At 48.0% G+C, this 26,360-nt stretch overlaps 1 protein-coding gene across 3 annotated transcripts in view; it reads right to left on the bottom strand.

The window, feature by feature from the left end:
* Positions 1-23,961, bottom strand: part of pogzb (pogo transposable element derived with ZNF domain b) — a 28,068-nt gene extending 4,107 nt beyond the window's left edge. The window contains exons 1-16 of one of the 3 annotated variants that reach the window (XM_061696865.1): positions 23,745-23,961; positions 22,837-22,964; positions 18,462-18,604; positions 14,084-14,141; positions 13,903-13,998; positions 13,778-13,828; positions 12,588-12,768; positions 12,361-12,506; positions 12,175-12,275; positions 9,829-9,975; positions 8,962-9,096; positions 8,702-8,892; positions 5,669-5,794; positions 5,531-5,590; positions 5,321-5,433; positions 33-1,646 (exon numbers count right to left, since the gene is read on the bottom strand). In XM_061696865.1, coding sequence (XP_061552849.1) covers positions 33-1,646; positions 5,321-5,433; positions 5,531-5,590; positions 5,669-5,794; positions 8,702-8,892; positions 8,962-9,096; positions 9,829-9,975; positions 12,175-12,275; positions 12,361-12,506; positions 12,588-12,768; positions 13,778-13,828; positions 13,903-13,998; positions 14,084-14,141; positions 18,462-18,604; positions 22,837-22,960 — 3,286 coding nt within the window. In that variant the 5' untranslated portion in view covers positions 22,961-22,964; positions 23,745-23,961. Of the gene's footprint in view, positions 1-32; positions 1,647-5,320; positions 5,434-5,530; positions 5,591-5,668; positions 5,795-8,701; positions 8,893-8,961; positions 9,097-9,828; positions 9,976-12,174; positions 12,276-12,360; positions 12,507-12,587; positions 12,769-13,777; positions 13,829-13,902; positions 13,999-14,083; positions 14,142-17,097; positions 17,243-18,461; positions 18,605-22,836; positions 22,965-23,744 lie in introns of those variants that run through there. The other 2 variants (XM_061696866.1, XM_061696867.1) reach the window with 2 other exon arrangements.
* Between the last annotated feature and the right edge of the window lie 2,399 nt (positions 23,962-26,360).

Genomic DNA, 26,360 nt, shown 5'->3' with positions numbered 1-26,360 from the left:
CTTCAGATGACCTTGAGAGAGGACAGACAGACCTTTGTTGAGAGGCGACAGTCCGTGAAACTCCCAGAAGCATCGCGGCTCTTTGCACAGTCCGACTCCGCACGCAACGCAGCCCCAGGCGCCGTCCATGTTCCCGTCGCAGTGTTGGCACCTCTTGGAGCAGCCGCCCACCTTGCCCATCTGGTGTCGTCGTCGGACGTTTTGATCTGCCCTTTCTGCTTTGGGCCACCGCACGGCGCTCTTTTCAGACAGCTTCTGGGCGCACTCGGCCAGCTGGATACCCAGACGCCTGCGGAAGGTGACCTGCGTGAAGAGGCCGTCCCGCACCCAGGCCGGCGGGCTGCCCTTGCGGCTCTCGCGCAGAATGATGAAGGCGTTGACCACGCTCAGGTTGACTAGAAACCAGAAGAGACCGCGCCAATGGCGATCCTGCAGTATTCCACCCAAAGGGTTGCAGGCCAGCAGCTGCTTGCAGATGTCCACCCCTCGCATGTTCTCCTGCAGGAGTCGGAAGGCCATTGGCCGGGTCATGGGATCCAAGCCGCCCACTTTGGTCAGGGACCGCCTCCACACGGTGTCCGCTTCCCCCGCATGGGCATTTGTGGACAGGCAGCCCATCTCCTTGGTGTCCCTCCAGCGTGTGGCCAGCAGGGAACCCCAGCGTCTCTGCAGGAAGTCCCCGGGTTTGTCCAGCCGGCCATCCTCCCAGAGTGCCGCGGGCAGGATGCGGCTGGGAGGCGGGAAGGAGCTGGAGGCGTAGATACCCTGCGCCAGAAGCTTCTGCACCAAAGGGACGGATATGAGCGAGTTGGCCATGTAGATCTGGTGGTGCTTGTTCTCCAGACCCTTGACCAGCTCCTGCACCACGTCAAAGCCCGCCTCCTGGCTCACCTTCTCGCCCATCTGGATGAAGAGGCGGTGGCAGTAGCCAGACTTGGAGTCACACAGCAACCACACCTGAGGCTGGCTCTTGGAGTTACTCGTTCTGAGGTCCCCCTCCAGACCGGGAAGCAGCGCTCTGTCCACAGTCAGGCAGCAGTTGGGCCGGTAGGCGTCCCACATGGCGCCGCTCAGGATGTCCAGCATGCGCCTGAAGACGCGCAGTGGGTCGCTGGCTTTGCGGCCACGCTCATACTCGTCAGCGCTGAAGCTTCCCATGCGGATGTTTGACGCCAATTGCTTAAAGCGTTCCGGGCTCATGGTACGCTGGAAGGTGGGGCCGTCGTCACGCTCATTGCAGGACCAGTACTGAGACAGCTCTGGCAGGTTCTGAAGTCCCATCAGGATGCAGAGACCCAGGAAACCTTTGATTTCTTGGGGGGTGACCGGAACCCAGTCCTGGCAGCCTGAGCCCAAGTAGCGGCAGGTCTTGGCGTGGGCATTGGTCTCGGTGGTGATCAGTTCTACCAACGCCGCAGGGAACAACAGTTTGAAGAAATCCACAGCGTCACCGTTCTTCAGTAGAGGCTGACGAGGTCCGCAGGGCTGAGTGAACGGCGGAATGCAGGCCTTGGCGTCCGGGTAGTCCTCAGGTTGTTTCCAACTGGCCGCCAACCTCCAGTCCTCGTTCTGAACTGGCTCGTCGGCCTCAACCACGCGTGGCGTCTCTTCGTCTGAACACAGCTGGATGTCTGGCTCGACGTACACTGGAAACAAGAAGAACTTTTTAAAGAAATGTTTCCGAGTATGGCATCCTCGGCAATGAAATTTATTCAGAATCGTTTTTACTAGGGCAGTACACAAATGGGTGGTGACTCCAATTGGGATTCAAAATGTTCTTTTCAATGAAAATTTCAAAATCCTGAGTCTTTTACTCGTGTCTTTCATACTCAGTTGACACATTTTGCAACCTCTGGACTTCCACCAGAATCAACCCTTTTCCCAGTATTTTTTTCCGTTTTTCAGTTCGCAGGTTCTCGCGTGAGTTCGATGTGTCCTGATAACTCAGAAAAAAATTAGTCACAAAAACAGAAAAAAATGGTCAGAAAAGCAGGTGGAAAGAAATTCGTCAGAAAAACTGACTCAGAAAAGTGTTGTTGTTTTTTTTTTTTTTTTACCTAAGTGAATGCAATACGCTTCCTTCCGTAAGGAAGCACTTGTCACAGATGAATGGAAAGATCTGTGCTATGCGTCTTCTCGCATTGTCTCAACTTCATTGGATCTGTGCGTCATGCAAGGTAGGCAGGCTACTGTATCGTTGTTGTTTTTGTTGCTCTTTATTCGACTGACACAAAATCTGGAAGCGCTCGCTGGTGAGCGAAGTAATTTAAAAAAATGATCAAAAGAAACGTGCAGCATATTGGTCAACAGAGCAATTCATCTTTTAAATGATAATGTGACATCCCACTTTCCGATTTTTTTTTTTGTGAAAAAAGAAAGACAACTTTTCCCGAATGGGTTTGTTATGCCAAAATTAACCAATGAATTTGAAAACAACAGACAAAAGAAAAAAAAACCCTGAATGAGAATTTCCCCGTGTTATTATGGAAGACTTCTTCGATGAGGAGCTGTAGTCCTCCTCTTTTCCTCCTTAGTTCAAGTTAATGAGCAATAAACTGTTATCATGTTTATTTGGTGTTCTATTTCTTTATAATACTGTGTTTTAATTTATTTCTATATTGCATTATGTTTATTTTTAACCACACACTGGTAAAACAGGTAAGTGAAATCTATTTTGGGGGATGGAACGGATTTATTGCATTTCCTTTCATTTCAACAGGAAACATGAGCTCGGTTTATGAATGTTTCGGGTAACAAACAGGGTTAGGGAACAAATTAAGTTGTTCATCATCCGAGGTTCCACTGTTAATGTATGCTCTATACAAAGTCGGTGTCGTAGAAAGTCTGTACATCGCTCCAATGACGGACTTTTTCTATTTTATGGCAGGTACCATTGATAGTTTAAAGCAGACATGCCCAAAGTCCGGCCCCCGGGCCAAATCCGGCCCGTGTTCATATTTCCACTGGCCCGAAGCCTCTGTCATAAAACCAATAATATGTGGCCCGGCAGTATAAAAGACACGCGCAATTTTATATTTCACCACAGGATGGCAGTAAACTTGTGGCTGAATACGGAGATGTTGTGTATCACACCGATGTAAGAGGGCCCAGTCGGGGGTCTGCACTGCAGCGTTTCTACTCACTCAAAGAGGAAATTGGACAATTCTTGGCAAAAAAGGGACAACCGATGCCGGAACTAAGCGATCCTGTTTGGCTTTTTAGTTGACATAACCCGACATCTTAACAACCTGAACACGAGCCTTCAGGAGCAAAATGCATTGATAAGCCAACTGTATTCACATATTAAAGCCTTTCGGACCAAGCTGCTACTTTTCCAAACCCACCTGTCACAAACGCAGCCCAATACCACACATTTCCAATCTCTGCAAGAAATAATGACCCGTTTTCCAGCGCACAATATCAGTGCGTAAATGAGGAGGTATGCCGCAAACATCTCATCTCTGACTGAGGAGTTTCAACAGCGTTTCAGGGATTTTGGAACTATTGAAAAGAAGATCATTTCCGTGGATCTCAGTGACGTTCCAGCCCACCTGCACTGCAGTTGGAGCTCATTGAGCTGCAGTGTGACACGGAGTGTCGCAGCCGGTACCAACGACTCCCTCTTGTCAACTTTTACCAGCAGCTGGATAAAGACAGGTGCCGAGAGATTGGTACGTTTGCTAAGAAAATGTTGTGCTTGTTTGGCTCGACATACTTGTGTGAGAAGACATTCTCAGTCATGAACATGAATAAGAACCGCGTGAGGACAAGACTAAGTGACTCCCACCTGCGTGACATCTTGCGCTTTAAAGTTAGCAGTGTGTAGTTAGCCACAACATCACGTGTTTATGTAGCTAAACCTTTGGCCAGATTTAGCCAGTCCTCGTCGCTGGGAAGCTTTAATGATGTGGAACCAAGTCAAACTCCCTGGACATCGATCAGAAGTAGGGATGAACAACTCGGGAAAATACTCTGAATGGCGAGGCTTCTTTGAAACAAATATTACCACTGCGATTTAACGTGATTTTTTTGGGAGGAGGTTTGTTATCTTCAACATTACTCCCTAAACACAAGAAATAAATGATTCTATAGTATGACTAACACATCATTCACTCTTTCCTGTAGGCCAGGCCTAAATGTTATGATGAATTGATATGAAGAACAAATCTTTATTTTACGACTAAATTGTAGAAAGAAAAGCCTTCAATCACAGTAGGATATTGACTTATTGCGTTAACTTCATGCCTTGTAAAAATGTTATACTGTAAAATGAAGCTCTTGCCAGTGGCAGTAGCGCTGTCGTCAGTGTCGGCCGAGTACAGAGATAAAGTGTGTGACGTGAGTGACGCAAATTGATTCACTGATTCATTTACTTGATAATCCTCGAGAAGGAATTTAAGGACTTTAATATAGAATTTTAGAAAATTCTGACTTTTTAGTTGAAGATAAACATCCATCCATTTTCTGTCGCGCTTACCGGTAAATAGTAGTAAGCTAACTTTGCCGTGGGCCCTTAAATGACCGGCTAGCCACGTACGGACGGCCCTGCTTTGAGCCGGCGCTGGCGCCGCTAGGCACGGCAACCAAAGTGGGATCAGCGGATTGTGCGTAGATGAAGAAGACAGCCAGCTCGTTGCGACAACTAACGTCGACACTTCAAACGTACGCCGCGCTAATACACGGGTGCTTGAATTCGGCTCCCAGCAGCCGGGGAAAGCCCGTGGGCCCGACCGCTTAGCCGGCAGCGGCTGGACGGCCAATTGAAACATTTTACGAAGCGGCGTGAAAACTAAACCATGAACACCGTTCCCACACAGCAGAATGGGCGCGCTGGACTTGAACTTTTATCAGGAAGGGCTTTTGAGTTTTGACGCAGGCAATTTTGATTCACCAGTGTGGCGAATGTGGGCAATATTGGCTTCGCCACATCCTGTTTAAATGAGCCAATGGCGAGGTGGCAAACAGGCAGCGCAAACCCGGCTTCTAAAAAAAGATTCCCATTCAAAAGGACCTCGAAAGTATACAGATAACGACAAGGAAATGTTATCGATTTAAATAAGAAACAAATGTCTTTCATCTCAAATTGGATTTCTCATGAGTTCATAAAATGTATGTTTTTTTGGTTCGGGATTCAGTATTTTAAGAAGTTTGCAAGTTTGTTTTCATATCTGGAGAGAAAGGAAATCACGCACAGTCGCGGTCAATTTTCAATAAATATTGATTTCGGCCAGCGACTTCTTCGCGTATCTGAATTTGAGTTTGAAAGCGCTGGCCTAACCGATCGGACCGCAGTGCGTGTGACAGAAAGCAGCGCGCTCACCTCTGGAGCGACAGGTGGCGCTCCGGTGCTCCAGGTTGACCAGGAGGTGTTCGGCCATCTTGTCCCCAGACACCGATGCGAAGTCGCAGCAGGAACACAGCAGGAAGAAAGGACTGAAAGACAACAACGCCCTGGTCAGCGGCTACTTCCTGGTTCTCAGCAACCAATCAGAGGAGGCGGAGAACGGGGGCGCCGACGCCGGCGTCTTACCAGGGGGGGGGCTGCCGATGCAGAGGAAGAAGTTGGTCTTCGGAGTGCGGCACGTGGTGGCTGCAATCGGACCGCGTCAATCGTGAGCGCCATCCAGATGGCCCCGCCCGCCCTCCCCCCGGGTCGGTGTGGTCTTACCGGATCATGTGGGCGGCGTACGCGCGAGAGCAGCAGCTGGCGAAAGCGCAGAGCAGGCAGCGCACGTGCGTGGGGTAGTGCGCCGAAAAGTCTGAGACCTCTCCGCCGCACTCCAAACACAACAACCTGACGCACAAAAAATCCACATCGTCTCAGCAAGAAATTTCGTTCTGCAATCAGCGACTCACATTTGACACACTCGTACCTTGACCTTCCAGTTCAACTCATTTGCTCGCCAGGCACATGTCACATGCATGAAAAGAATTTAAAAAAAATACAAATAAAAAAAATACACACCGACTCTGAAACGTCATCACAGTAACCCCTCGCTCCATCGGCGTTCAGTTATTGCAGATTTAGTGCATCGCGTTTTTTTTCCATTGGCTATTTGATTTGTCTGTTAGGGAGAAGCTAAATATAGCCTGGGTTGTTAGCAGAAATTACGAAGATTCTTGGCCATGCGTTGATGTTCTTGACCTGCTATTGGCAGTTGAAGCGCTAAGAAAAGCTAACAAACGACCGACGCCTCATTGTTTGACAAATTGCAATTTTGACACGCTGTGAAGGCAACGTTCACAACCGATGCAAAAGTGTACGTACAGTTCCCTCCGAAGGTATTGAAACGGCAAGGTCAATTCCTTTGTTTTTGTATACTGAAGACATTTGGGTTTCAGATCAAAGGATGAATATGAGACAAAAGTTCAGAATTCCAGCTTTTATTTAATCGCCTTGACATCTAGGTGTGTTAAACAACTCAGGACACAGCACCTTTTGTTTGAAGCCACCCCCTTTTCAAGTGAGCAAAAGTATTGGAACATCTGACTGACGGGTGTTTCCAGTTGCTCAGGTATTGCCTTTTAGATTGATTGCCTAAACATTAGATAGTGCTTGTTTTTGGCTTTGGGTTTCACCCGTGAAAACTGCATTTGATGTTAAGCAAACATGAAGACCAGAGAGCTGTCTATGGGAGAAAAGCAAATCATTTTGAAGCTGAGAAGAGGGAAGCGTCTCTGCTTCCTGCGCAAGCTGAGAAGAGCCAGAGCCCCGATCCCCATAATGTGCTCGTTCTACAGAGGGACCATAGAGAGCATCGTGACCAACTCCATCACTGTGTGGTACGGAGCCTGCACCACATCATGCTGCAAGACTCTCCACCACATAGTGAGGGCAGCTGAGAAGATCATTGGAAGCTCTTTTCCCTCCCTGCAGGACATTGACAGCACCCGCCTCACCCGCAAAGCCCTCCGCGTAGCGAGGGATGTCACCCGTCCGTCACGCGGCCTCTTCAGTCTTCTGCCATCAGGGAGGAGACTGCGGAGTCTGCGGGCCAGGACTCGCTGACTCAGACACTTTTATTCATCAGGCTGTCAGGAATCTGAACTCTCTCCCTGCTCTGCCCCCTCAACCTCTTCTGTCCTATGCCCACCTGAACTCTGACGCCCCACAAACATGCACACACACACACATCAATACATACAGACACACACTCACTCCAGACTCAGGGTCGCACCAGCCACTTTAGGAGCATTGGGGTTTTGTCATCCAATTTATGTCTTATTTGCCTTGGTTCTCTGTCCTCGACTATGTTGCGCACGTCACCTGATCGTCGCTATTTCCACATTCAATTAATACTTTTTATACTGTATATACCATAGTTTATTTAGCTTTTTCTATTGTTATTATTTTTACTGTCTTTTGTAGCGCCGCGGGCCCCTGAGTACCGTAATTTCAATCCTCTGTATGTGTTACGCATATTGAAGATTTGACAATAAAAGCGCCTTGAAAATCAATCAGAGCTATTGCACAAACATTGGGTGTAGCCAATGCAACAATTTGGAGTTGATGACGGAAACGTGAGAGCTGTGACGAAACACCCAAAGACAACAGCCGGTGACATCACTGCCAACCTCCACAGGGCAGCGGGGGTGAAGATATCACAATCTACTGTTCGAAGAAGACTTAGAGAGAAGACATATACAGGCCATACCACAAGATACAAACCATTCGTCAGCAAAAAGAATTGTAAAGAAGTACAGAGATGAGCCACAGAAGTTCTGGAACAAAGTTTTATGGACTGATGGGAACAAGATGAACCTCAAGCAAAGTGATGGAAAAGCCGAAGTATGGCGAAAGAAAGGATCTGCTTATGATCCAAAACACACAAGCTCATCTGTGAAACATGGTGGAGGTCATGTCATGGCTTGGGCTTGCATGGCTGCTTCTGCAACGGGCTTACTAGTCTTTATTGATGATGTAACTCATGATGGTAGTCTCAAGTCTACAAAACCATTTTGTCAAAAAAATGCATCCAAACTAATCGGGAGAACCTTCATCATGCAATAAGACAATGACCCAAAACACGCTGCCAACCACAACAAAGGACTTCATCAGGGGGGGAAAGTGGAAGGTCTAAGACTGGTCAAGTCAATCACCAGACCATAACCCAATAGAGCATGCATTTTACCTCCTGAAGAGGAGACTGAAGGGAGAAACCCCCAGAAACAAACAAGAACTGAAAGAGGCTGCAGTAAAGGCCTGGTAAAGCATTTCAAATGAAGAACGCAACAGTCTGGTGAAGTCAGCGGGTCGCAGGCTCGATGCAGTTATTGCAAGTAAGGGATATGCCACAAATATTGAATGTTATTGACTTTAAGTTAATTCAATGATGTCTGTTCCAATATTTTTGCTCACTTGAAAAGTGGGTGGCTTCAAACAAAAAGTGCTCTATCCTGAGTTTCTTAACACATGTAGATGTAAATACCATGAAATAAATGCCGGAATTCGGAACTTTTGTTTCATATTCATCCTTTGATCTGAAACTCAAATGCCTTCAGTATACAAAAAAGAATTGACCTTGCCGTTGCAATAATTTTGGAGGGGACTGGATTTGATTTTGAAGGGGTATTAAAGGGGATCATAGCTTGGTTATGGTTTATACTATTTTTATTGGTGGTTTTCTATCCCCCCAATATTTGGGATTTATTGTAGTTTTTCAAGTGTGGTGTTTGGTGCAAATGATTGTGGAATCGTCACCTGCTGCTCTGCACCCTGGCCGGCCCTCCTGGGGGCGATCTGGGGGGTTCGGCTGGCGGGGGGCTCCCGTTTTGCCGCTCTGCCTTGATCTTGATGGGCTGGATGAGGCACGCGGGGCCCTGCAGGAGTCGGGCCCCGCCCCCGACCGCCGCCACCGGAAGTCTTCTTTTCCCGTACATGCGAATGGTCACCTGCGTACACCGCCGCCGTTAACTGCAATCACGAAAATGATGGCTAACCGCCGTTGCGCACAGGCTGACCTTTGAACCCAGCGGCAGCCCGTCCAACTTGGCGGGTCTGCGGACGCTGCGGTGGCGCTCCAGCTTGTGGCGCTTTTTGTCCGCCAAGAAGGCAAACTGCAGGCGACATCGGCTGCAGTGGAAAGCCTGGCCCGCCTGACGAGACACGCCAAATCCTTTAGACCGCTTGGACATCAGATCCATCGTCATCATCATCATCATCATCATCATCATATTGAGGAAACCTCGAATTCGTTCACCAAAGCGGTCTTTGCAGATCCGATCTTGCGGAAACGTATATTTGAAAGACATTTTCGCCGTTGACTGGAATCACCGCACGATTGGACACTCGTATTGTGCAACGACACCCATATCCAAACTTTGGTGCCTTGAGATACGAGTCAAATTTGATCTGTGACCACGCTCATAACACAAAAATACTTAAAATTTAATCCGTTCCAGCCTCCCCACAAAACCCAACCACGAAATTGTAACATAGCTCTATATTTGACTTCATGAAATCATATAGTTATAAAGTAATTAAACAGTTTGTACATCAAGATTGCATCTCCTAAATAATAATAAAACGCAAATACAAACACATTGACAAAAAAAGTGTATCGGGGCGGCGGTGGTGGCTTTTATTTGCAAACTAGTCCCTCGAGGGGTTGAAAAAGTGGAGAAGTTGTCAACAGTGCCGAGTGAACAAGCTCCTCTCTGTTGGCAGCCACGATGTTCGCGTAAGCAGTACATATCAGCGGAGATGCGCTTTCCACAACAAAAGCCACCAAAACAACCTTCCTGACAAATAAAGACAATATATTTCATGAATTGCCCCGCCCTAAAGCACCAGTGCGTGCGTGCGTGCGTGCGCGCGCATGCGTGTACCTGGTGGCGCAGGACGTGCTTCTGGTAGCTGGCCACGTTCCTGCTGACTTTGAGGCAGAAGACGCAGAGCAGGTAGCGCGAATCTCTGTGGAAGCTGGCGAAGTGCTGCAGGACGTCCGAGTAGAAGGACGAGCGGTAGAAGCACACCTGAGGAGAGGCCAAAATGTTTGATGTTAACCATTGGGACTCAAGAAACGTACAAACGGTGCAGTGCCTCCAATCTCGGGTAGACTTCCAGACCTTGTGGTGGTCAGGAGGCTTGTTGTCTCCTCTGTTATTTAATGTCTACGCTGACCAACTTTCAGAATTGAATATCAGTGTAACGTTCGAGGCCTGTATGTGGACAATCTTGTTGCATTTTTCCTGTCCAGCAGGCTTTTGCTGTTTAATATGGCAGCTTAATAATACAGGTAAGAAAACTGTATGCATGCTAATGGGGCCAAAAACCTTTAGCGCCAACATCAAACCACTGCGAGTTAGAATATCTCTGAACATTCTCTAAACATTCTATCCGTGAAGGTAATGAACAGAATCGGTGACAAAGGGCAGCCTTGGCGGAGTCCACCCTCACTGGAAACAAATTCAACTGACTGCCGGCAATGCGGACCAAACTCTGACACCGGTTGTACAGGGACCAAACAGCCCGTATCAGGGAAGTCAAAAGGGGTTCTTCTCGTCCACAAAGCACATTTAGACTGGTTGGGTGAGCTCCCACACACCCAGGAGGACACTGCAGAGGGTGCAGACCTGTTCCACGGCCAGAATGAAAGCCACACTGCTCCTCCTGAATCTGCGATTGGACTTCCTGATGGGCCGCTCTCCAGCACGCCTGAATAGACATTACCAGGGAGGCTGAGGAGTGTGATCCCCCTATAGTTGGAACATACCAGCCACTCCCCACCACCCTGGTCTGCCAACCCAGAGGCACTGTTCCCGATGTCCACGCAATGTTGCGGAGGCATGCCAATCAGGACAGCCCCACAACATCCAGAGCCTTTACGAAGTCCAGGAAGATCTCATCTACCCCCTGGGGTCCTGCCACCGAGGTGCACCACCACTTCGGTGTCCTCAACCCAAGAGATATGAGAGCCCGCCTCAGAGTACCTGGACTTGGCGGAATTGAGGAAGTCTTCAAAGTAGTCGTCCCTAAGACTCACAACGTCCAGCGTTGAGGTCAGCAGTGTTGCTACTGCACTTCCCGCTCTTGAGACGTCGGCTGCTGGACCAGAATTTCTTCGAAGCCGTCTGGAATTCGTTCTCCGTGGCCTCAACAAACTCTTCCCCTGCCCGACATTTTGCCGCAGCGACTACGCTGCGTTCCGCTTGGTCTGCCGGTATCCATCAGAGTCCCACAGGCCAAAAAGCCCCGATAGGACTCCTTCAGCTTGAATAACCACCTTACGGCCACAGCTCCGGTTAGCCGCCTCAACATGGAGGCAAAGAACATGCTCCACTCTGACTCAATGTCCCCCGCCGCCCTCAGGACGTGGGCAAGGTTCTGCCGGAGGTGAGAGTTGAAAACACCTTCCCTGATGGGACTCTGCCAGACATTCCCAGAGTCATACCGCTCTCGAGACGACCGGTACCAGAGGCCAACCTGAGTGTCGAGGCGAGCCCAAATATACCTAGTCTGAACATCTCGACCTCGCACACCAGCTCAGGCTCCTTCCGGTGATATCCCGTGTCCCTCGAGCCAGCTTCTGCAGCCGGGGATCGGACCGCCCGCCTAGGTCCCCCGCCTTTGGCCGGCGCCCAATTCACACAACACCTGACTCCCTTGGCCCCTCCCACAGGCAGTGAGCCCGTGGGAAGTGGGACCCACCTTATATCTTTGCGTAGTGCCCGGTCAGGCCTCATGGGTGAAGGCCCAGCCACCAGGCGCTCGCCATTAAGCCCCGCCTCCAGAGGTCTGGACAACGGAAAATGTCGTCCATTAATTTTACTCATCTAAATCTAAGATTGTCTAAGTTGTGCTCAGCGTGGTCCGTCATGCAGGTTTTCCCTGGGTGATCCTGCCAGGGGCATAAAGCCCTACGATCACTGGGACACACTAACACAACCACAATGAGGTGACAGCTCAGGGAGGAGAGATTTTATCTCTCTGTGCAATTTTCCATTCATTTTCAGACCGACTGAAATGCTCTTGGAATCGTCTGGGGAATGAGATTTTTTTTTGGATAGTTTACATCCTCACAAGACATTTTTAAAAGTTGTGTAGTTGTGGTATTTTACAATGTAGGAGGTTTTAATTATTTTAAGCTAAACTGCATGTTTAATGAATCATGAGTTTGAAATAACAAACAAACAATAGAACTATGAAGCCACAGCACAGGAGGCCACGCCCACCTGGCAGACGTACGGCATCTCCCCCGGCTTGTGATTGGCCTTCATGTGGTTGAGGAACGCTGACTCGTTGTCAAAGGCCCACTCGCAGATGCGACACGTACCTGCGGAGACACGAAGGCAGGTTGGGGAGTGGGGGGTGCAGGGGTGTCAAGTGAGGTGATGTTGGCCGTATGTAAAGCGACTTACAAGAGGAGGGGGCGGGGCCGTGAACCCGCTCGCGGTGGCCCTGAAGATGGGTGCCGCTGGAAAACTGGCGGAAGCAGAAGGCGCACATTTTCTGGTCGTCGCCTCCTCGGATCAGCGGCGAGTGCTGAAGTGTGTGCTGCACCAGCCTGCGTCCAAACATCGGTTTCTCATGTCCACAAAGGTGAAGAAACAGCGACCGTGGGTGACGCTGTTGCATCCCCGCTCACCTGAGGTTGTCGCTGACTGCGCGCTCGCAAATGTTGCAGCTGAAGGTGTCTGCTTTGAGCGCCTGGTGATACTTCCTCCTCAGAGGCTGCTCCCCCCCGGCTGTCCCGTAGTAGAACTCGTCCACGCTGAGGACCACCTTGGCGGCCGTCGCATTCGAGTAAGACACGCAGCCGGGAGCTGCTGGGTCACGTGACACACAATCACGTGAAATTTGGGCAACGTTAAACAACACGCTAACTTTAACGTCGCTTCTGCGCAACATCAAACAAATAGCTAATTTGACTAATTTGATCAAAGAGCTAACATCGGTGTCAAGCGCGACGTGACAAAAAAAGCTAACTTTAGCGTTTGAGTGCAACGTCTAACAAAATGTGAGTTCCTCGGTAATCCCTGGGCGCTGGCCTGGCACGGGGGCGGGATAGGTTGAGCACCTTTCTGCCCTGGCGAAAGGTTGACTGCACGGTTTCCGCTGCGATCCAGAAGCGATCAGTACTGGACAGGCCCAGAAGCGGTACCGCATCAGTGTTTTGGGCCACAGCTGCTTTAAGCATCCCAGGTTTGCATGGATGTCGTCAATGCCGTGAAGCCCTTTGAGACTTTTGTGAGGATACAAATCAACTTGACTCCATTTGACATGTAGTACAAATGAGTCTCCTGTTCAATTCTCGCCTTTGTGTTCTCTGCCTGTCTTTTGCTGTCTTGTTTTGCTTCGCATGCGGTGGGTGGGTCACATCCTTTCTGGATGAAAGTGGTTTTAACTTCAAATAATAAAGAATTTAAATGCTGTACTTTATTAGGTTTTGTTCGCCGTTTGTTTTTAGCTCCAGAGAGGGCAGGGACAGGTCACTACTCGCACACTAAGAAAACTTGGATGCTGCAAGATGACAAATGCATGTTGTATCTGGATTGTTTTGACCAATCTTCTTGGCATTAACCACATAAAAACATGCAGGCAAGAAAAAAAATGCTAACATCACCATTGGAGGGCAACATGAAAACAAATTCTAACTTTTGCATTTAAGCGCAACGTGGGAAAAAAGCTAACGCTTGAGTTCAACTGGAAACTAAACGTTAATTTAATCCCTGAAGTACAACGAGAAAAGAGATAACTAGCGCTGGAGTGTAACATGAAAAAAGGCTAACATTGGCATGTCCGTGCCATAAAAGTGTGCGGCGTGAAGTGGCATACCTGACGAGTCAGAGGCTTTGGCGTCACCCGGCTGAGGCAGGTGAAAGTTCACTGGAAGAAAAATAATCCAATCAATCAATCAATCAATCAATCAGAGGACCGAGTAGCAGGGCCCACCTACTGACCTTGGTGCCCCCTGCTGGCACGGAGGGGCAGCTGGGCAGGAGAAAGGGCGTGGCTCCGTGAGAAGGCAGAGGACACGGCGGGTCGTACCGCGGGCGCTGCGCAGACAGGAAGCCGCAGTTAGCGCAAAAGGTAAACGCACATTTTTTTGGGTTTGAGGTTGCAGATGGCGGCGTCACCTACGGGGCATCTGTGGCAGGGTGACGAAAAGCGAAGGTCCGGGAGACGGCAGCGGAAACGCCTGAGCCGGAACAACACACACACACACATGCGCAGGCACAGGTTTTCAGCATACACGTACAGCGGGAGAGCACACATTGAATGCTGAATGGTACGTCCGCGTCGCTGCCATACTGGATGTGGCATCGTGGAGTTCCAGCTGGAGGTAAGAAAATGCCACAGCAGCAGTCTTTCCTATTGAACTCAATTACTAATTATTTAACTAACTTCAGGGTCCGATACACTCATTGACTGGATATAAAGAAGCTTTTTTCCTGACTCTAACATGAAATCAAACTAAACAGAATTTTCTGTTTTATGTTGATTAGGATTACATTATGCATTACGGTAAACCCCCACTATATTGCGGTTCATGCTTCGCAGCCCCGCTATTTCGCGTTTTCTTTTTTTTTTTAAACCAGTTAAGGCAATTGATAGTACAGGTAGTTTCCCTGGGATGCAAACACCTTATTTTTTGTACCGTATGTGTTATAAAATTTGATATTTTTTGCCATTTTTTTGCCCGCCCCTACCTTGGATAAGCGGTAGAAAATGGATGGATGGATGTGCAAATTCTGATGTTGCTGTGTGTGTGTGTGTGTTTATGCACAGTCAAAACTCTACAACAAAACATCTGCAATTTACTGCAAGGTGTTTTCTAAAGTTATAAGTGAGCTGAAATATCCACATTTGGGCAAACAGTGCCAGACAAATACTACAATACGTGAACGACATTGTGTGAGGAAATGTGACTTTCTTGTGTCGTTTGATTGGTGAACTAGACTTAAACATCCCTAGCGCTTAAATTGGATTTATTGAATTTAAGCGCCAAGTCGTAGTCTCGCGCACGAAATAGTTGACAAATAAGCAATGATTGATAAATAAAAGTAGCGAGCGACATTTTGATCATTGCAACGGAGTAAAAGTGCCGTTACTTCTTAACAGCAGAAGCGGCGGAAGTGTTTTTTTCTGGTCTCGTCAACTCCCGTGACTTAACCAAAGCAGGTCCCGAGCGCACAGGCGGAACCTCAGGCCAATGCGCTCGCATATTAGTCCGCCGCGGAGAAATATTCACAATTACATCTGTGTGCGAATGGTCGATGTGTGGAATGGATCTAGCTGCCAGCGTTCAAGAAGTACAAAACAGCCTGTGACGACGGCGACGCCCCCAGGAAAAACTCATCGGATCTATACGATTCACGGAAATGGCCTATTTTGAGTTCAAAACGGCAAATTTCACCGAAAGGCAACTGATTTGCATGTATGGAATACACATAATGGAGCTTTTGAAACCCAAGAGGGAAATAAAATGGCCGAGAGAAACTCTCAATAGTTCAAGATCCGGCTTACATATACGTTCTATAACCTCTGCGGCATTACAGTAGCTGTTCATGTAGAGAGACACAAATGAAAAAAAAATTTCAAACGGGTGGCCCGGGGGCCAGCTCCGGCCCACCACATCATTTTATGTGGCCCGCGAAAGCAAATCAAAATTGCTCATTGTGTTCTGGTGTAATACCATTGAGATATTTGCAATCATTTTTTTGTTGCCAATCCCACTTTGAAAAGAAATGTAATAGTCGAAAAACATGTATTTAAAGGCCTGTGATTTCAAAACTGGTTATTCATCAATGTGTTGTGTATACTGTATGTAATTACAGTATATGAGGTAATCTTTCATTTATACGGGTTCACAGTTGTAGCGGCCCTCCGAGGGAAGTCATAACTACGATGTGGCCCGGTCATGAACGGAACACGGGATAGGACCCAAAAATGCACGACTCCGAAACAAATGGACAGTTTCAAAAAGAGAGGTTGAATATACGGGCAGAGGTCGGGTACGCAGGCGGGCGATCCAAAAAAGGCAACAGTATCCGAAAACGCGAGGCAAAAAGGCGAGGTCGATCATCGGAACAGGGTCGATCGAGTCTTACTGTGAGTCTGTGACGTGGAAACGAGGAATGCCGGAACGCGACGACGAGGCGCGACGAACCGGCGACGAGAAAGAACGAGACACGGGGTTAAACCCGAGGGGTCGTTAGGGTGAACGAGGCACAGGTGGTGAAGATGCTCTCAGGAGCAGGTGTGTGTGAAACGGGGGGAAGACAAAAAACGGAACACGCACCCATGACAGGCCCGTGACAAAATGAGTTTGACACCCCTGCTCTAACGTTTCACAGTGCTGTGAAAAAGTACTGGCCCCTTTCCCAAATTCTTATATTTTTGCATAGTTTCCCCACTTTAATGTTTAAGATCATCAAACAAGTGCAAATATCAGACCAATATAACCCAAGTTAACTTAAAATTGTGTTTTCAAATGGTGATTTCATTTATTAATGAAAAAAAATATATTCAGTTACCTGGCCCTGTGTGAAAAAGTAATTACCCCTCTTGTTAAATCAGGAATTCATTGTGGCGAATCACAATTTTTGGTTACTTTTCAGTGATCACACCCAAGCCCGATGACCAGACTTGTTCAATCAAGAATTCACTTCAACAGAATCCGTCCTAACAAAATCAAGTTGGACAAAAGATCTACAAAAAAAAAAGCTGCAACAAAATGACACAATTCAAAGCAAGTCCAAAACAGTTGAGAAATAAAGTAATTGAGTCTGGAAAGAGTTACAAACACCATTTCTACAGGTTTAGGATTCCAGCGAACCATCGGCAGAGCAATGTTCCTCACATGGAGAAAACATGGAAGAGCACAGCAGTGACTCATCGGAGAGGCCACAAAGCAACTCAGGACAACTTGTAAAGAACTGCAGGCATCCCTTGCCTCAGTTAAGGTCAGAGTTCATGACACAACAATAAAGAAGGAACTGCAGGGCAAAAATGACATCCACGGCAGAGTTCCAAGGCCAGAACCACGGCTGACCAAAAAGAACATAAAGGCTCGTCTTACTTTTGTTTAAAAAAATAACAAATATGAATGACTTTTGGAAGAATATTATATGTACTGACAAGATGAAAGTTACCTTTTTGTGAGGTATGTCTCTTGTTACATCTGGCGTAAATGTAGCGCAGCATTTCAAAAAAAGAACATCATGCCAAAAGTCAAACATGGTGGTGGTAGTGTGATGGTCTCGTGCTGCTTTGCTCCTTCAGGACCTGGACAACTTGCTGTGATTGATGGAAGGAGAATGTTCAGCCATCAGTTTGTGAGCTCAAGCTGAAGCGCACTTGGGTTCTGCAGCAGGATAACGATCCAAAACATATCAGCAAGTCAACTTCAGAAGGGCTTTAAAAAAATAATAATAATAATAATAATGAAGGTTTTGGAGTGGGCTAGTCAAAGTCCAGACTTAATTCCAATTGAGATGCAGTGGCATGACCTTAAAAGGGCCGTTCATGCTTGAGAAGCCTCCATTGTTGGGGAGTTCAAACAATTCTGCAAGTAAGTGTGGGCCAAATATCTCCACGGAGATGTGAAAGACTCATTGCCAGTGCTAGAAAACGCCTGATTTCAGTTGTTGCTGCTGAGGATGGCCCAACCATTTCTTAGGTTAGGGCACCATTACTTTTTCACACAGGGTCATAATCACGTGGATTCAAGTTATTGCCAAACATATCGCGAGGTCACTAGTAAGTTAACTTACAGATACACATTAAAAGGACTAAGATAGGGATCAACAAAAGTCGATCAGTAAGGACGAGAGGAGTGCTGGGTCGTGATCACGTCGACGCCCACACCGCTGCTGGTAGCCAATGGCTCCTTGTTCGTTTGCGGCAATTTTTATTGTTTTCATTGACATAGCAATAATAGTTTTTTTTTACAACTGGGCTCCGCCCATATTACTCAGCAAAATGCCTCATTTCCGTGCCATCATTTCCGCTACTTCATTTGAAGTGCGCCACCAACCGGGGCAGCCTGGGACTGTATACGGTAGACAATAAATTGATCAAATCAAATATTGAAAAATACAGTAAGTTGTTAGAGGAGCTTAATATCCATTGGGTCATCTTCTCTTGTAGTGGCTTGGGTTTTTAAAACACAAAAGAGTTGTGGCAAGCATGTTTAACTGCAGGAGCGGCTGCTTAATAGCCATGCGGTTCCTTTGAACCTGGTACCTGATTGGCCGACTGTCGTATCACCGCACCTCAGCATCCCAAAATCGAAGACAAAGTTTAAGGTTTTAAGACCTCCGATATTGTTTATTAAAACTTAGAGTGGCTTCTTCATGACTTCAATTTAGATATTCTGCAAAAAAAGAAAATCACATTTTTTTTTTCTTTTTCCTTGTTTGTGCAACTTGCATCGGGTCAACTTGTGGTTGCTTTTCACAGTATGGGTCACATATGTTGCCTATGTACACGTGTGTGTGCGTGTGGTTTTGAGCACCTGTGTGGTGAGGAGGAGGTGCGCCCCCCCGCTGGTCTGCGTCAAGATGAGGGGCGGGGCCTGAGACACCAGTGGGGAGGCAGCGATGGGAGGAAGAGGTGGAGCCAGCGGTTTCCACAACGATGAAGACGATGACAAAGAAGCTGCGGAAGACAAACGCACTCGAGTCAAACTTCCTCTCAGCGATGGCGGGTGAAGCTGCACGAACGGCTCAATAGTGCGACCTGCTGTTCGATTTGATTGTCGTCGTACAAAGTACTGACACAACGAAAATGGCGTTCAGCATCCACACAGAAGTGCAAAATGTGTGTATAACTATGGAAGTGAAATAGAAGTCAAAAGATATAACCTCGATTTAACAGACTCCAAGTTAACGGACACGGGATGTCACGGACCGTCAGGACCGACCATTGTGTCCAAAAATCGTTTCCAGCTGTCACCTAAACGGGCGTTGACGAACTCTGTTAGTTCCAGAATTGGCCCCTGCTGTTTACCGGTGCTGTGATGCGATATAGGCAAAGGCCGGGACACACGTATTTCCGGGTTACAGATATACAATATAAATAGATCCAGCTAACTGACGTGCATCAGGTGCCTACGTGGTGGCCATGTTGAATGGGGCGACACTCCATCAAAGGCGATGCATTAACGTTGCAGCCATGATGGCAGGGGGGCGGATGGATATCTGAAATGCGGGACAGGATGCTACATGGGCGGCTATGGCTCAGTTGGTAGAGCGCGTCGTCCAGTGACCGAAGGGTCGATGGTTGGAATACCTACTGCTACGACTGTCTGCATTTTGAAGTGTCCTTGGGCAAGACACTGAAGGCTAACTTGCTCATTTGAAGCAGCCGCCCGTTGGTGTGTGAATGTGTGTGTAGTACAAAAGTTAAAACGTAATGACAGGTCTGGACTGAAAAAGCAAAATGTACGTACAGTGGAATATCGGGTTATGAACGATTCTGTTTATGAACAATTCGGGAATATTATTGTATTGCAAATGGTTATTTTCAGGCGGCACGGTGGACGACTGGTTAGAGCTGGTCAATCCCCGTCCCCGCCTGTGTGGAGTTCGCATGTTCTCCCGGGCCTCCGTGGCTTTTCTCCGGGCACTCCGATTTCCTCCCACATCCCAAAAACCTGCATGGTAGGTTAATTGACGACCCTAAATTGCCCGTAGGTGTGAATCTGAGTGTGAATGGTTGTTTGTTTGTATGTGCCCTGCGATTGGCTGGCAACCAGTTGAGGGTGTACCCCGCCTCCTGCCCGATGACAGCTGGGATAGGCTCCGGCACGACCGCGACCCGCGTGAGGATAACCGGCTCAGAAAATGGATGGTTATTTTTAAATGTTGTATTGCTTAAAAAATATGTGACATATGAGACATTTTTTTAATGGCATCCAAAATAAATATTTTAAATTTTTCAAAATATACTCTTATTTTTACTTCTTACTGAATCGATATCGGAACATTTAAATCAATATTGAATCGAATTGCAACCTTAAGAATCAAAATCGAATCGTGAGGTGTTTAACAATGCCGAGCCCTACCTAACAGGCATTGATTGATGCCCGATGTTTTATTTTGAAGTTGGTCCCACGACAATTCATAGTATGAACAACGCAATGAAAAACGAAATCAAGAAGGAAATCCCAACAGCGGACTCATTTGTAGTTTGCGACCGTTCACGTTCAAGCAGAACGACAGAGCCGTTCTCGTCCTTGACGAGTCGCGATATTGACGACGGGAATTTTCAAATGAAAAGTCGGCGCTTGCGGTCAAATGTTAGCGTCTTTGATGTATACCGTATTTCCACGACCATAAGGCGCACTTAAAAGTCTTACATTTTCTCCAAAATGGACGGGGTGCCTTATAATGCGCCTTATGTGTGCACCAAGTTCCAAAATCTGTCAATGTTGTTATGTGACTTTGATGAGCGCTCCGCTTGACCGACTGGGAGCATTTCCTGCCGACACGCTGCTTATACAGAGGAAAAGCGGACGTGGCCGGGGACAGCATGCAGACGTAAAGGGGGAAAGGTGGAGGATGCAAAAGGCACGCCCCCAGTAGGTATATAGCGCCGGGGGGGGTTGTGCAAAACAACATCGGTTTGGCTAAGGACCCCCGAAAATGGCACCTACAAAAAGACACGCTTACGAAGCACAGTTTAAACTGCAAGCTGTCAGTTACACGGAAGAACATGGGAATCGAGCAGCCGCGAGAGAATTCAAGATCAACGAATCCACGGTTCGCAAGCGGAGGAAGCAGGAAAACGAGCTTCGCCGAGTCAAGAAGACGGAACTGAGTTTCTGCGGAAACAAGGCGAGGTGGCACGAGCTGGAAGACCAACTCGAGCAATGGACTAATGAGCAAAGAACAGCCGGGAGAAGCGTCGCTACAGTCACCATTCGACTAAGGGCAAAAACGCTTGCAGAAGAAATGAAAATCGAACATTTTCAAACGTCTTGGTGCTTTCGTTTTATGAAACGGCGCCATCTATCCATCCGGGCAAGGACTACCGTGGCGCAGTGACTTCTGGCTGATTACAAGGAAAAGCTGGCCATCTTCCGCTCCTACTGCAGTAAAAAGATTGCCGACAAACACATCCAGCCCGACCACGTCAACAACATGGACGAGGTGCCGCTCACTTTCGACATCCCGGTGAACCACACTGTAGAGAAGAAGGGGACCACCACGGTAGCGATACGCACAACGGTGCACGAGAAGCCGGCTTTTACTGTTGTGCCTAGTTGCCATGGTAATGGACAGAAACTGCCACCTATGTTGATTTTTAAGAGGAAGACGCTGCCTAAAGAAAAGTTTCCAGGCGAAGTCATCGTTAAGACGAATCAAAAGGGCTGGATGGACGAGGAGAAAATGAGAGAGTGGCTGAGTGAGGTGGACGTAAAGAGACCGGATGTTTTTTTCCATGCGTCACTGTTGATCTGTGACTCCATGCGCGGCCATCTCTAACCCGCTGTGAAAAAGTGCAACTAAGACCGGGAGTCAACGCCGGGGCGAGTTACGCCACCATATGTGAACGGATTGTGAATGCCTGGACTACGGTATCTGCTTTGACTGTTGTCCGAGCTTTCACGAAAGCCGGCATCATTTCAGAACAGCCCCCCGGCAACGAGACCGACTCCGACAATGACGAGAGGGAACCCGGCGTGTTTGATGGAGAACTTGCCCGGCTGTTCATTTCGGATACAGAAGATGAGGACATTGATGGATTTGTGGATGAGGATTGGTCAAAAAATAATGTGAGTACATTGTTAAATACTTCAATAAAGTACAACTCAGTTTTGCTCCCGCTGCCTTTTTAAAAACATTGTTTTAGCGTGCATGCATGCTACCGTATGTTTTAAGCTAGCGTATGTTTTACCATGCCTGCGTCCAATAATACGGTGCGCCTTATGTATGTGTTAAATACAGAAATAGACCCCGTAACTGAGACTGCGCCTTTTGATACGGTGCGCCCTATGATCGTGAAAATACGGTAAACTGCATTTCCTTCCACTGAGTTGCACTTTGTGATTACACATTTATTCAGTCCTTGGGTACATTTTATTTTTTATTATCTATCATTCATTCTTATCTAGGCGGCACGGGAGACGACTGGTTAGAGCGTCCGCCTCACAGTTCTGAGGACCGGGGTTCAATCCCCGGCCCCGCCTGTGTGGAGTTGGCATGTTCTCCCCGTGCCTGCGTGGGTTTTTTCCGGGCACTCTGGTTTCCACCCACATCCCAAAAACATGCATGGTAGGTTAATTGACAACTCTAAATTGCCCTGCGATTGGCTGGCAACCAGTTCAGCGTGTACACCCCGCCTCCTGCCCGATGATAGCTGGGATAGGCTCCAGCACGCCCGCGACCATAGAAATAAAAAAGAAGAACTATGAACTAGTTAGTTCAAAGTTTTGAATTAGTGAACGACGAACTGATGGGAAATGCACTTTTCCAACACTGATACTGTATTATTTCACATCGCAATATCCATCGCAGGTTTACGAAAAATAAAAAATAAATGTCAAAAATGTCATTTTTTCCTAATATTGTGCAGCTCTATTGGGAACTGAAATATAGTATTGCACTATAAATTAAAATATTTATGAAGCTCTAAAAATTATTTTCACTCCATTTTCTACATGAGCCTAAAAATTCTTCCCAACCCCAACTGTATTTTTTCACTTTCAAATTCATTCATGCGGGCCAGACTGAACCCCCTTGCGGGCCTATTTGGGCCCACGGGCCGTACGTTTGACTCCACCGGACCGAGGTCCACTGTATCAAAATCCCGACTTGGTGAGAAGGGGGCAGTGACTGATTCCCAACATACACACGCACACTCGCAATTTTAGCGATGTACGTTACCTGGCTCACACGTGTCCCCGTCCCGGTTGTCCTCATCGCCGTCGTCTTCGTCCACGCCGTCGTCCACCTGTTGCCACGGCTCCAGCTCCTCCTCCTCACACTCCATAAACAACTCCGTGTCCATGTTGCTATGGAAACCGCATCACGCCGTCACGTTAAGAGCACAGCTAACACGCGTGACTCGCCATCTGTCCGTTGTCTTTCGCCAATGTCAGGCAACGGGCAGACAAAAACAGTCCGGTCGCCAGTCAACGTCAGGGCAAAACCTGAGCGAGCACAGGGACAACAAACTACGCACCAAGACCAAACGAATGAGTGCGCCTGGGCGTTCAGTGGTGGGCGGACGGGTCGTAGGCCCGGAATGGCAGCCACCCTTCTGTCGGACTGCCCCCTGCAGAGGAGCTGTGGCTACACCACTAGCTTACCACCACCAGGTGTGACTGAGGAGTCAATGAATAATGTGTCCGATTGTAAAGCGCAATAGAAGTGGTAATACGATATTATTCGTCAAGATTCAAACCCAGAGCCACAAAAGTGTGATGTAGACGTGCTAACCAATAGCCCGCCATGCCGCCCATCTGTTTTAAATCAACACAAACAAAAAACAGAATGTGAAATAAATGAAAAGTGTTGTTTAGTGATGTGTTTAGTTTGTTTGTAGCTAAAATAAGGTAAGCGTGGATATTTGTCGGCGTTTCCGCTGTTTGGGTGTAATGTGTGGCGGTGGCTGCAGGGGTCGCTGCGCCGCATCCCTGCTCGTCTATTTTCACGTCTTTCTTCTTCTGTCTCCGGTCGCGACGGCTCAAAGCGGGCCCGCCAAGAAAGCGGAAAAAGGCCCTAAGTTTCCGGATGGAAGCGGACGTGAAGCGTCCTCGGTTCTGCTCGGTTCGGGTCGGGTCGGTACCCACCTCGCACTCAGTCAGCTCCGTTGCGTTTGATTCGGCAAGCACCGCCCCTCCGGCGCTCCCTCCGCGCAGCAGCCACGCGGGCCAAACCGAACCGAGCGCAACCGTTCTTAGCTGCAGCGGGAGGGTGAAGCGGACAACAGAACCAAATAACGAACGCGGCCGGGCGGGCGCGCTCTTCGGGTCGGCAACAGACGAAAACTGGCGGGGGGGACTTCCGGTTGAGTCTTGCGTTTGTGCCGCAGATTGGTTGCGTGCGCTACGTCACTTCCTGGGAGGCGGCATGCTTCGGACAAAGCCGAAGAAAACAAAGTGTGGACAATGACAGGAGAGGGCGCCATATTGTCACCCACCGTGGCATGACGTCACCATGCAACGCAACTTCCAAAATGGCTCCTGTAGCCTACAACGCATATAGTGCTGTGAAAAAGTATTGGCCCTTCTCGAACGTTATATTTGTCTGATATTTACATTTGATTGACAATCTTATGGTTAAGATCATCACCTGGCACTGTGGGGGACCTAAGTTCAAGACCCCGACTGGACCATCCGGACCCACGGCCGTGGTGTCATTGAGCAAGACACTGATACCCCGAAATGCTCCCCGGGCGCTTCGGCTGCCCCCTGCTCCGGTGTGTTCCACTAACACTAATGTGTATGTCTTCACTGTGATGGGTAAAATGCAGACAAAATGTTCGTGTGCATGCATGCATGTTCATGACAATAAAAGATGATTCTTCTTCTTCTATTAAAGTGGGGAAATTATGCAAAAATGTAAGAATTTGAGAGAAGGGGGCCCATGCTTTTTTCATGGCACTGTATATCCTACAGTTAAGGCATTGCCTCCTACTATTTCTAAAATGAACCACATGTAAGGGATATTTTCCACAGAAACCTCACAATATTTATATTTGATCCAAGATTGATTGGCCACTTGGTGAACTACAAAAGAAATAGGCTCCAATTATGAAAATAATTATTAAGACAACATACATTTTTGTTTTTTACCAATGCCGTCAGAAGGGGGCGGGGCGTGCATTGGCGAACACCCTACGTTTTCCAAAAATATCCTTTTTGACACTAAATAATTTCATTATTCATCTCTTTGAAATAATGCTTGATTTTCTTTCAGTAATATTTGATTACTATTGGGTTTGCCTCCCATGGGTGCGTTTTTTGGGGGGCCTTTCAGGATTTGATGCACCCGCACGGCTTGTCTGTGCCAAGTGCAACAGGAGACCGACACACAACCAACCATGTTGCCAAAAATCCACTTAAAAAGGCTCAAAAGTGTCCAGGGCGAACACAAGGCAAAGGGACTAGAGACAACATGGCGTCTGTAACCATGTGATGTGGATTTAACCAATCCGGCGCGCAGTGTGCTGAGTTCAAGGCGTGTCCAGACTTCGGTTTCTAGGGCTTTGGCTTCTGTCTCTGCGATGCGCAAAAACACAACAACACAAAAAAATAGCAAAAAGTCGATAAGCGCACATGCCGTTTTAGTTGTATTGTCCCGCTTGTGGGCGGAGCTACACACAGTGATGTCACCGCCACGTCACACTGCGATTTGTCATAGTGGAATCGAAAAAGATGGAAACACAAAAACTGAATTGTCAGGAAGTTATTTGAATGACTGCGATTGGCTGGCGACCGGTTCAGGGTGTACCCCGTCTCCTGCCCGAAGATAGATGGGATAGGCTCCGGCAGCCCGCGACCCGAGTTTTTTATTTGTTATTATTTCTTTTTTTATTTTATTTTTTTGTCCTGTTCGGCTGTTAGGTCAAGCAGAATGGAGGATCTGTATCCCTTTTATGTCGGAAGAGTTTTACTGTGTCACAGTGGAGTTTTTAAGCTTCCGCTGTGGTTTCTTAGTATTATAATTGAGGTTTATTAAGAATCAGAGTCGAACAGAACAAAGTTTCTAGAGGGGAGAGAGAAATGAAGACAAAAGACAAAGCACTAATTGTAAAAAGGATGAGAAAAGTAAGTCATTACATTATCTCCAACAATGAAACATTAAATATGAGTGTTGCATGGGGCTGTAGTGCTGCATTGTGAGGGAAGGACAGGACAAGATAGGACAGGAGAAGAAGCTTGCAGGACAAGGGTCGTGAACCCGGCTGTACAACTGAAGTGGGGTGGGATTGAATATGTAAATGATAAAAGTCGATAGGACGAGAGTATGAGTGAGGGGATCCACAAGCAATTCATGAGTCAGACTCCCAGGGGTGTTTGCCTGCGGACACATGCAAGTCTATAGACACCGTTTTACACAAAGCACAAAGCACAAAGACTGACAGAAGTGTCCTGGAATTGCTGTGCCCGCACCGCGGAGGCTGAGGACCTCACCCGATCAATCGAGGGGCGGGATCGGGCGGAGGGGTCCATCCGAGAGCAGCCCGGCGGACGGGACACGTCCCACACCGAGGGCACCGGGGGCGGCCCGCCGGCCCCACCGAGGCGCCCCGACGGCCGGCTACCCGGCGGGGGCCGCAGGGACCCGATGACAGCCCCCCAGCCAACCCCACCGGCCCGCACCCCCCGTGACCCGAGTGAGGATAAGCGGTAAAGAAAATGGATGGATGATTTGAATGAAGTTGAACTGAATGACATTAACTT

The sequence above is a fragment of the Phycodurus eques genome, chromosome 14 (assembly GCF_024500275.1).
Source record: "Phycodurus eques isolate BA_2022a chromosome 14, UOR_Pequ_1.1, whole genome shotgun sequence".
NCBI lineage: Eukaryota > Metazoa > Chordata > Actinopteri > Syngnathiformes > Syngnathidae > Phycodurus > Phycodurus eques.
This window is presented reverse-complemented; position numbering and strand designations above follow the sequence as displayed.